At 40.2% G+C, this 12,455-nt stretch overlaps 1 protein-coding gene across 5 annotated transcripts in view; it reads left to right on the top strand.

The window, feature by feature from the left end:
* Positions 1-12,455, top strand: part of LOC122543076 (transcription factor COE2) — a 263,609-nt gene that overhangs the window by 185,547 nt on the left and 65,607 nt on the right. For all 5 annotated transcript variants that reach the window (XM_043681302.1, XM_043681303.1, XM_043681305.1 and 2 more), the window contains one exon: positions 592-709. In XM_043681302.1, coding sequence (XP_043537237.1) covers positions 592-709 — 118 coding nt within the window. The remainder of the gene's footprint in view (positions 1-591; positions 710-12,455) is intronic.

Raw genomic sequence — 12,455 nt, forward strand, 5'->3', positions numbered from 1 at the left:
TTTCGGTTGGTGGGGATCTGAAATACTTTGCTTCTTTATTGACCAGATCACAAAACGTTTTCTTTTTTTAGAAGAGCATCAGGAGATTTTCAACATTCATCTTAGGCTCCTAATTAGGCTTTAATTTAAAGTCTTATAAGATCTCTGATAATATGATACTCCCTTGATACTTCACAATGATGTGAGCTTCTATTATGACACGTCTTTAACAAACCAACTACATTTTCAGAAGTGAACAAAGGCAACCCAATTTGGCTGAAGCTCTTAAATCTACTTCTCTTCAAAAATATATTAACATCCTAGTCGACCAACTTGTAGTAACTTCAATGACCTCCCCGAGTGGTAAATCTAAATTAAAAACTGATTTTTTCATTTCTTTTGTACAAGCGAAGATGAAAAACATTAAAACTCAGACTTAGAGTTGCCCTAACTAGAATTACCTCATTCATTCCTGATTATAGATGATACTCTGTACCTTTCTGGTGTGAGTGGCTTCTTGGTCATTTGATAGACAAAAGTATGTATGGAGATCATCAATTATGAAAAGCTACAAAGCCAAAATGTGACATTTCCTTGCACCTTACTTCACAGGTTGTTTTATCAACAACAATTAACGTTGATGGTCATGTGCTGGCTGTGTCTGATAACATGTTTGTGCACAACAACTCCAAGCATGGACGCAGAGCCCGTCGCCTCGACCCCACAGAAGGTATGTCCTTTTTGTTAAGGTATGAATACTCTTATGCACATGATATGGTGAGAAATAACAATGCGCACTGAGCCCTGTCCCACTTGTTCTGTGACTCTTGCCCTCAATTTATAGACAACCTGACCTTCGGAAATATGAACTAGATTCAATGCTGTTCCTTTTTCATTTATTGCTGTGCACAAGAAAAAGGCAAAGGGCGAATTATTCAACTTACACATGACAGTTCCTTATTCAAACAGAACTATTCAATGTTCAATTTGTTTTCTTTCTCCTCTGATTGTCAAGTGTCCAATTTCTATTTTAGCAAGTGGCTTCACCATCAGAATTTCACTGAGCAAAAAGTCAGGTGCACAGACATGTGCATTGTGTCCATGCTGTAATCGCGTTGCTGTGACATTGATTGGGATAATGGCTTTCACAGTCAAACAGTAAGTTGACACACACGTAAACTTCAATTCGATTTGTACTTTTACAAAGAAATTCGAAGGAAATCCCAATGCCCATAAACAGAGAACTGCAAGATAGTTTTGGAAGCAGAGCTTTAGTCAACTGATGTCAGGTACAAATAAATGTAAACTGATTCATCAATTTGTTCAGAATTTACAGAACAGATTGTAGTGAACAGTGATTTACAGATTGACAGAGCAATGATTGTCTGGAAATTGTTTGAAATGATAAAACTGAGGTTCTTAAGATGTTTTAGAAAAAAAGAGTAGGTTTAAGTTAGATACCTTGCTAAAAGCTGTATACTTCAAGAACAGAATGATATTGCATTTTGGTGGCACTTAACATCAGCACTTCAGACAATTAGTTAAACACAGAAATCAGTTCAAGCTCAGTCAGGTCCAACAAGTGGCAATGAGGTCATGCGTTTTTGTGGTGAAGAGTGAAATATGCAAGTTAGCCAAGTTTCAGAAAACAGGTCTTTTTCGTCCACCTGAACAGGGTGACGAAGTCTTTCTTTCGCCTAACATCCTTAACAACACATCAGTCGCTGAGTAGTGACAATTGTTACCACTTAGGAAAAGTAATTCCTTCTGGTCTTACTTCAATTTCTAATTTCACGAATACTTCATGTTAGTTATGTGCAACTGGATGGGACAGTACGTTGAAACATTGGGCAAAAAGATTTAAATTTTGGTCAAGACTGATGACATTATGCAAAAGTATTAAAGGCCTCATTGATATAATATTGTCCTTGCCTAATTTTAAAAGTTGGCAAGTTTTTAAAGTGATTAACAAAGCCTTTATAGAGGGCAGATGTCCATGATCTGAAAATTTGGCATCAAAAGCAGTGATACTCAGTCAGAGAGACCACAAGGGAGTATTGGTATGGAAATATCTCAGTGAAACATTAAAGATGTGCTGATCTCAGGTTGGTCTCTGAGCGCATTGTCAGGGTACAGGTGGTTGTTTCCGCTCAAGTGGGAGAGCTCAACTTAAACAATGGAAAAATAACCACACCTAGCACAAACATCCTTTATCCAAAGAAGAAATAATTTTCCTCTTATCGTAAAGAAAACCTGAAATATATCATAAACACATTTGTTTGTAATCCAGAATTGAGGTCAATATTCAAATCTTTTTTCTAAAAGATGTATAATCACGCACAAGCAAATGATCTCACCTGTAGAAGGATGCATGCAAGATTTAGTTAAATCAGGATTAACATGATTGGGTGCTGCAGGGCCATAGTGATTCACCTCTGCTACCCAGACGACTGGAGTAAACAGCAGTCTGATGGCAGGAAGAAACCTGTGAAATTAATTCAAAACAGTTTCATCCCAACTCTCAAAGGTATGGTCATCAGGTGAATATGAACTGCAGTTCATTGGAAACCATGGCAATTTCCAGCCAGGTAGAAAATGGACAAGGATCTCATAAATGAAACAGAGAGACTTTTTCCGAGATTGAAATTGAGCACTGTCGGGTGGCCATAAAGATTTTACTCTGTGCTTAATTAACTTAAGAGTATGCTTAATTGGATGCGTCAAATAGAAGTGAACCTTTCCTCGTATTAACATCACCCACTTTGATCACAACATATTTGAAGAAAAGGAAAATAGAGCTAAAAATAAGAAGGTTGAGCAGAGTGGTCTTGAAGAACATAATAGATTGTATTCTCGTTTGGCATTCGTGGCAAACAATCTGCACAAATTGTTCAAGTACATGAAATGTATCCCTCCAAATGGTGACTGAAGCAGGAAAAGCTCCCAAATACATCAGCTTTTGTCTTCCAAGCTTCAAAATATCCTCCCAACAGAGAATAGGAATTGTTGTTTACGTTCTTTTTTTTAATAGAGTCTTCTGCAATTTGTAATGTTTGAATGAACAATCAAATTATAGATACACATGGAAAACACTGCATTCAGAATTAATGCAAGCGTGAACTGCTAATGAGCTGTGCTTAGGTTTGACGTATTACGCAAACATTAGTGATGTCTCTAAAGGTTCTAGCTCCCAAACGTCCTGCCACATCATGGAAATTTTAGTGATGCCTCGAGAGAGAGAGTCCAGTTCACTAAAGGTTCTGCAGTGATATGTTAACTTTAACAATGTTTTTAAGGTTTCGAAAATTTCCAAAGAATTACAATACTCTGGAATCAGAAAGTCTCTCAATTGTTCAAATGCTCAGAAATTTGACTGTACTCTGGAAATCTCAAAAACACTTGTACAGAGTAGTTGAAAATGTTCATTGTCCAAATGTAAGTTGTGCAAGGCAATATTCATGTGCTGCAATGGGTTAAATTGTTAAAACACCAATGCTGTACTGCAAAATATGATTAAATCAGCAAAGAATTTGCATGCTGTTAATTTCCTGTCAGTGACCATGGTGTTGTGAACAAAATTGGGGGAATTACAGCATGCAAACATTCCATTTTTTTCTTCCTTGACTGATTGAAAGTGATTGACTTGCTGCTAAGCCACAGCTTGAATATTTGGCATATTGCCAGAACCCTTCATGCTCTCCTCTGACCCTGTCAGCACTAAGCCAGAGGTGATGTATTGAGCTTGGATGTGGCCTTGAAACCATATAGCTTCTGACAGGGTGAGAAATTGTGAAGTTGAAGACAGAATGTGATCCTCCCCTACATGATATGCTCAACTCCAAATGGAAATGTGCATCCAGATTTCCTTGTGATACTATATTAAGTAGGTACAGCTGAACTTCAGGAAATGCTTGTCTGGCTATGGCTGTGGTGGTGACTGAACTATTTTAACAGGATGTGAGTGAGAAGTGCGTAAAGAAGCATACCTACCTCTTCTGAAATACATGCTCATTAATCTACGGACCATATGAGCATATTTATCTCTTAACATTCATAATATAATGGCTGATAGACACGATTACCTCTTTAATCACCCTCAAAGCTGGCATTTGAGTAGCTTCATATTATATTAATGCAAGGAGTTGGCAAATATGCCTCCCCTTTCGATGACTTTTTGCTTTAAAGTTCCATGTCCATTTTGTATCCTCTCTCCTCATTCAAAGTGGCTTTCTCTGTTTAACAGCCATTTATTTTCTGGCTGGGTCTTGAGTTATTGCACCTCTCCTATCTCATATAAGTCATGCCATCACATCATCAGCAAGGCTTCCTGACTGTGCTGCTCAAGTTGGTGCCATTATTTCTGTGCTCTGCAGTCACAGATCATTTTTGAGAACAGTCCTCTGCTCAGGTCCTGAAGTAAATTTTGTTTCTCATCTTTGCTGTTCTTTTGTTTTTTTAAAATTCTCTGTTGTTTGTATCCAGGCTCAATTTAAAAAAAAAATCTCTGGAGTATTTCAGCTGTACTGGTACAAAAGTTGAGGAACTTGCACTGTACCTGTACTAGACTGTAAATTTTTTGAAAGACTTCTCTGCAAACTAGAAACCTGCTTTCTATACTGATACTTTCCTTGTTTTGATTTGCAAATGGTTTCAGCTGGGAATGCCATGCTACAGATGTATGGCACAGCATTTCAAGCTTCATGTTGACTGTTTTGCAAAAATTGTCCTCAGCAAATGAACTATGGCTTCAACACTAATTGCTGTTACAATGATGTTTCACTTCAAGTCATTTCACTTCAAGTGTTTTACAGGACCCCAATCTAACTTGAGTGAGGACACGCTGCAAGTCTTTTCCATGTTCATTTTATGATCTGTTAGCAGAACTCAGATAGGGCCAGAGCTTGGCTGCCAAAGTTGTTTTCGCTGGCCAAAGTGAGTGATGAGAAAAGAAAATGACTGATGTTCGGAGAGTAGGCATGAGGAGTGTCGAGCCCTTGCATCTCAGCATGGAATTAAAATTGTTTCAAACACATTTAACAATTTCACAAAAAAATGCCTAGTTTTTCCCATAGTTTTCATGACAGTGCTGCAGAGAAACAAGTGGAAAAATCATATTCACGGATGATGCACTTTGGGATCAAACAACCTTGCTCCCAGTCAATGTCAGATACAAACACATAAAATTATCACTTGGAATTTGAAATATTAGTGAATTGAACCAAACCCAACAATAGAGTGGGACACACAAATCCTGAACTTCCATTATGCAAGGGAATAGAAAGTCTGCCTGTCTTGAAATCTTTTACACAACATTTCAAGTTCACAAACTTCAAAGTCAGCTCACAAGATGAGTCAAAGTGAACAGGCAGAGTTCACTGAAAGCTTACAGGAAGCTACTTTGAGGCAGCATGAGTCTGTAAAATCATGGTAAGATGATAATTTTCAACAAGCTTTTCGCACAGCAAATCCACAGCAAGATTATGCATGACCACACAGAACTGTGAAAAAAAAAGTTAACTTAAACTGTGTTTTGAATGAATTGCTGTCATCATGCTGTGTAGGCCAAAATAATAGGATACCCTGAAAGAACTTGAGAAACTTTCACCACTCCAGCTTAATCAAAAACAATCAAAGTCTTAATACTGTCGTGCAAATTTTGCAGTATTAGGACCCAGAAGGTTTACTCAAATTCCGAGCTTAATTGGAGGCAAAGTCAAGTTTTTAAGGAGTTGCTCAGGTTGTTGTGGTGACTGGAAGAGCATCCAGATTGTTGAAAAACATGGAAAGTGGAGCAGGAATCGACCATTTGTCCCTTTGAGCCTGCTCCTCCATTCAATATGATCATAACTGATCATCCAACTTAGTTCCCATTTCCGCACCCCCCCCATGTCTTTTGATTGCTTGAGCTCCAAGCAATAGGATCATTGACCTATGCTGAATATACTGATTCCAGTTGGGCTACAACTTACCTCAAGACTCCCTGGCTTGGATGTGAAATAGATCAGGCAATATACAATCCTCAGCAATGTCCAATTTTACCTTTGTCAAAGATGCATTAGATTGATCACAGCTACAATGCTAACTGCTTTGCAATGCTGATTCTTCAACCAGAAAGTGCATTTACAAAGTTTTTGCCTTTCTACTGCAGCATGGATATGTATCCCAGTCCATTATAGATTTGCCAACAGCTTCATTTCACAAACCTTTACACAGTGTTCAGAAGCAGGCCACTTGATGCAGCCAGTCTGTGGTGACAATGGTCCTCTGAATCCTCCTCCCATCATTACCCATTTAACTCAGCTTAACTATCTCCTTGCTTTTTTTCTCATATGCTTCCTTAGATTCACCCAAAGTTCATCTCCACTACTTCTTCACTTAAGATTGTGGTTGCCCTCCTGAAAATCACAACAGTAAATAAAACATTGGAACTGACATTTAAACTGTAAGCAAAACAGAAGTTGCTGGAAAAGCTCATCAGGTCTGGCAGCATCTATTAAGAGAAATCAAAGTTAACGTTTCGGGTCTGGTGACCTTTCCTGAGAAGTTCTGAGGGTGACCAGATCTGAAACATTAACTTTGATTTCTCTTCACGGACACTGACAGACCTGCTGAGCTTTTCCAGGAACTTCTGTCTTTGTTTCTGATTTACAGCATCCACAGTTCTTTTGGTTTTTATTTAAACTATAGTTCGATACTGTAGGACTTCATTTTTCAGAATAAAATTCAATCAGCATGCACTGTAAGGTAAACTTTTTACAGTACTAAAAATCAAATTTGGTAGATGAAATACTTCTAAATAAAATAAATTTTAAAATGTGAAAGAAAACTAAACTTTGCAACCAATTGGGAATGTAATGGTTTTGTAACAATGTCACTGGACTATTAATCCACAACTAATATTCTGGGGATATGGTGTCAGATCCCAAAAAAGCAGATGGTGAACACTGAATTCAATAAAAGTCTGGAATAAAAACTTAGCCAAATGGCAACCATATAACCGTTGCTGTTTGTTGTAAAAAACCATTTGCTTCATTAACATCCTTTAAAGACAGAAATAAAACATAGAACACAGAAAATTACAGCACAGTACAGGCCCTTTAGCTTTTGATGTTGCGCCAAACTGTGAAACCATCTAACCTCCACTATTCTGAGAGGGGAAAGATATAAAAGAGACCCAAGGGGCAGCTTTTTCACGCGAAGGGTGGTACGTGTATGGAACGAGCTGCCAGAGGAAGTGATGGAAGCTGGTACAATTGCAACATTTAAAAGGCATTTGGATGGGTATATGAATAGGAAGGGTTTGGAGTGATATGGGCCAGGTGCTGGCAGGTGGGACTAGATTGGGTTGGGATATCTGATCGGCATGGACAAGTTAGACCGAAGGGTCTGTTTCTGTGCTATACATCTCTATGACTCTATTCCATTTTTGTCCATATGTCTATCCAATGACCATTTAAAAGCCCTTAAAGTTGGTGAATCTACTACTGTAGCAGGCAGTGCATTCCATGCCCCTACTATCTGAGTAAAGAAACTACCTCTGACACTGTCCTTTATCTATTACCCCTCAATTTAAAGCTATGTTCCCTCATGCTAGCCATTACCATCTGAGGGAAAAGGGTCTCACTGTCCACCCTATCTAACCCTCTGATTATCTTACATGACTCAATTAAGTCACCTCTCAACATTCTTCTCTCTAACGAAACCAGCCTCAAATCCCTCAGCCTTTCCTTGTAAGACCTTCCTTCCATACCAGGCAACATCCTGGTAAATCTCATCTAAACCCTTTCTAAAGCTTCCACGTCCTTCCTATAATGCAGTGACCAGAACTGTACGCAATACTCCAAGTGAGGCCGCAACAGAGTTTTGTACAGCTGCAGCATGATCTCATGGTTCCAAAACTTAATCCCTCTACCAATAAAAACTAACACACTGTATATCTTCTTAACAACCTGATCAACCTGGGTGGCAACTTTCAGGGATCTATGGACATGGACACCGAGATTTTCCTGCTCATCTATACTACCAAAGATCTTACCATTGGCCCAATACTCTGCATTCCTGTGACTTCTTCCAAAGTGAATCACCTCACACTTTTCTGCATTAAACTCCATTTGCCACCTCTCAGCCCAGCTCTGCAGCTTATCTATGTCCCTCTGTAACCTACGACATCCTTCGGCAATATCCACAACTCTATCGACCTTAGTGTCATCTGCAAATTTACTAACCCATCCTTCTACTCCCTCATCCAGGTCATTTATGAAAATGATAAACAGCAGTGGACCCAAAACCGATCCTTGCGTTACACCACTAGCAACTGTACTCTAGGATGAACATTTCCCATCAACCATCACCCTCTGTCTTCTTTCAGCTCGGCAATTTTTTATCTAAACCGCGAAACCCCTCAATCCCATGCTTGCGTATTTTGTGCAATAGCCAACCATGGGGAACTTTATCAAACATCTTACTGAAATCCATATACACCACATCAACTGCTTTACCCTCATCCACCAGTTTGCCCACCTCCTCAAAGAACACAATGAGGTTTGTGAGGCACAACCTACCCTTCACAAAACCATGTTGACCATCCCTAATAAACTTATTCTATCTCTTATAACCTTTTCCAACACTTTACCAACAACCGAAGTAAGGCTCACTGGTTTATAATTACCAGGGTTGTCTCTACTCCCCTTCTTGAACAAGGGAACAACATTTGCTATCCCCCAGTCTTTTGGCACTATTCCTGGAGACAATGACGACTTAAAGATCAAAGCCAAAGGCTCTGCAATCTCCTCCCTGGCTTCCCAGAGAATCCTAGGATAAATCCCATCCAGCCCAGGGGATTTATCTGTTTGTAAATTTTCCAGAATTGCTAACACCTCCTTGTGGTGGACATCAATCTCATCTAGTTTAGTGGCCTGTATCTCAGTATTCTCCTCAACAACACTGTCTTTTTCCTGTGTGAATACTGATGAAAAATATTTATTTAGTGCTTCCCCATCTCCTCTGACTCCACACACAACTTCCCACTGCTGTACTTGACTGGCCCTAATATTACTCTCGTCATTCTTTTATTCCTGATATATCCATAAAAATCCTTAGGGTTTTCCTTGATCCTATTCACCAATGACTTCTCATTTTCCCTCATGGCTCTTCTTAGCTCTCTCTTAGGTCTTTCCTGGCTAACATGTAACTCTCAAGTGCCCTAACTGAGCTTTCACATCTCATTCTAACATAAACCTTCTTTTTCCTTTTGACAAGAGATTCAGTTTCCTTCGTAAACATGGCTCCCGTGCTCGACAATTCCTCCCTAACTGACAGGAACATACTTATCAAGGACCTGCAGCAGCTGTTCCTTGAATAAGCTCCACAATTCAGTTGTGCTCAGCCCCTGCAGTTTCCGACCCTATCCTATGCATCCTAAATCTTGCCTAATTGCATCGTAATTGCCTTTCCCCCAGCTATAACTCTTGCCCTGAGATATATACCTATCCCTTACCATCACTAAAGTAAACATAACTGAATTGTGATCGCTATCACTGAAGTGCTCACCTACATCCAAATCTAACACATGGCCGTGTTCATTACCCAGTACCAAATTTAATGTGGCCTCTATCCTTGTTGGCCTGTCTATATACTGTGTCAAGAAACCCTCCTGCATACATTGGACAAAAACTGACCCATCTAAAATACTTGAACTATCGTGGCCCCCTTAACAACTACCCTGTCACTCTTGCTCCTATTGAGAATCATCTTTGCTGTCTTTTCCTGTGTATCTCTGGAATTATTTGGAGGCCTATACACTCCCAACAGGGTGACCTCTCCTTTCCTGTTTCTAACCTCAACCCATACTACCTCAGTCAACGAGTCCTCAAACATCCTTTCTGCAACCGTAATACTGTCCTTTACGAACAAAGCCACATCACTCCCTCTTTTACCAAGTTCTCTGTTCTCAATGAAACATTTAAGTCATGGAACATGCAACAATCATTCCTGACCCTGCTCTACCCATGTCTCCAAAATGGCCATAACATCGAAATCCCAGGTACCAACCCATGTTGCAAGTTCTCCCATCCCAACTTAGTCTAACCTCCTTATGACTTTAGAACCACAGCAATGTGGTCAACTTTAAACAATTAGGGAAACAGATGTTGGTCCATCCAGTGACGCCCACATCCCCTCACCAAAGAGAAAATTATGTCCTTCTCACCAACCACTCACTGACTTTCAAGCTGCAGCCTCTTTCTAATTCTTCAACTCTGATTTGTGATCTCTTCATCACTTCCCAACCTTCCAGTCGCAGTGTCCAACCCAAGCCCAACAGATCCAGTTCAGTTCTAAGCCAGAGCTATGATGTCACAGATAAAAGGTAGGGAGGAGGGACTTGCCTTTTATCTTAGCCTGCTGGATACACTTTCCTCATTCCTGAAGAAGGGCTCATGCCCAAAACGTCAATTCTCCTGCTCCTTGGATGCTGCCTGACCTGCTGCGCCTTTCCAGCAACACATTTTCAGAACTTTAAACAAGAACATCTTGCATATACTTATTAAAGTGTGCTGCTCCCCTAGTTGATGCTCACTCAAATGTCTGAAGATAACACCATTGCATCTGCTGAGAATTAGAAAAGACTGATGGGTGAAAAGAGTTTCCTTATAAAGGGTCTAATATTCACTGTATGAACATAAGGTTCTGTTTTCAGCTTTCCTCTTGATACTTCAAGCTTCATTCCCAGTGTTACTTAATTGATAACTTCAACATGAGTATCAGAAAAGCTTGAAGGATTACATATCAGAGTTAACCAGTAACACATTTAGGATTTCAAAAACAAAGTTAGTATATTGTACTTCTTGAAGTCTTGGTTTGTGATTCACAGAGAAAAAGAGGTAAGGAATGAGAGAGAAAGTTAGAGTTTATGAATATGGGCATCGATAGCAAGAACAGCACCTAATGTCATTCCTAATTTTCTTTAATAAGATATTGCTAAGCCCATTTCATGGCTTGCAGTTTCACAGATTGCTGTACTTAAGAGCCAACCATATTGTTTATGGTACTATCGCAGTGATAAATAGGTAAACCGGTGAGGCCAGCAGGTTTCCTTCCCCGTAGGACATTGTGAAACCAATTGGGTTCTTCCAAAAATCCCAAATAGAAGGAAAATACTGTGGATACTGGTGATCTGAAATAAAAATAAGAAGCGTGATCTATTGACTTCAATAAAGCATTTGATGAGGTGCCGCATGGTAGACTGGTTAGCAAGGTTTGATCACATGGAATACAGGGAGAACTAGCCATTGGGATACAGAACTGGCTTGAAGGTCAAAGACAGAGTGTGGTGGTGAAGGGTTGCTTTTCAGACTGGAGGTCTGTGACCAGTGGTGTGCCACAAGGATCAGTGCTGGGTCCACAGCTATTTGTAATTTATATAAATGATTAAGATGTGTAAGTTTGCAGCTGACACCAAAATTGGAAGTTTAGTAAACAGCAAAATAGATTACCTCAGTGTACAATGGGCCAATGAGTCAAAAAGTGGCAGATAGGGTTGAATTCAGATAAATGTGAAGTGCTGCATTTTGGAAAGGCAAATCAGGTCAGGACTCATGGAATTAATGGTAAGGTCCTGGAGAGTATTGCTGAACCAAGAGACCTTGGAGTGCAGGTTCATAGTTCCATGCAAGCGGGGGCCAAGATCAACAGGATAGCAAAGAACGTATTTGGTATATTTGCCTTTATCAGTCAGTGTATTGCGTACAAGAGCTGGGAGGTCATGTTGCGGCTGTACAGGATATTGGTTTGGCCACTTTTTGAAAACTGAGTGCAATTCTCGCCTCCCTGCTAGAGGAAGGATGTTGTAAGCTGGAAATGTGTTGCTGGAAAAGCGCAGCAGGTCAGGCAGCATCCAGGGAACAGGAGAATCGACGTTTCGGGCATAAGCCCTTCTTCTGGCTTATGCCCGAAACGTCGATTCTCCTGTTCCCTGGATGCTGCCTGACCTGTTGCGCTTTTCCAGCAACACATTTCCAGCTCTGATCTCCAGCATCTGCAGACCTCACTTTCTCCCCGAAGGATGTTGTAAAACTTGAAAAGGTTCAGATAAGATTTACAAGGTTGTTGCCAGGGTTGGAGGGTTTGTGCAATATGCAGAGGCTGAATAGGCTGGGACCTTTCTTCCCCAGAGTGTCAGAGGCTGAGGGGTGACCTTACAGAGGTTTATAAAATCATGAGGGGCATGGATAGGATGAATAGTCAAGGTCTTCCCGTATGGTAGGGGAGTGCAAAACTAGAGGACAAAGGTTTAAGGTGAGACAGGAAAGATTTAAAAGGGGCCCAAGGGGCAGCTGTTTCACACAGTGTGTGGTACGTGTATGGAATGAGCTGCCAGAGGAAGTGGTGAAGGCTGGGACAATTACAACAGTTAAAAGGCATCTGGATAGGTATATGAATGGGAAGGGTTTAGTGCGATGTAGGCCAAATGTGGGCAA

The sequence above is a fragment of the Chiloscyllium plagiosum genome, chromosome 42 (assembly GCF_004010195.1).
Source record: "Chiloscyllium plagiosum isolate BGI_BamShark_2017 chromosome 42, ASM401019v2, whole genome shotgun sequence".
In the NCBI taxonomy this organism is placed as follows: domain Eukaryota; kingdom Metazoa; phylum Chordata; class Chondrichthyes; order Orectolobiformes; family Hemiscylliidae; genus Chiloscyllium; species Chiloscyllium plagiosum.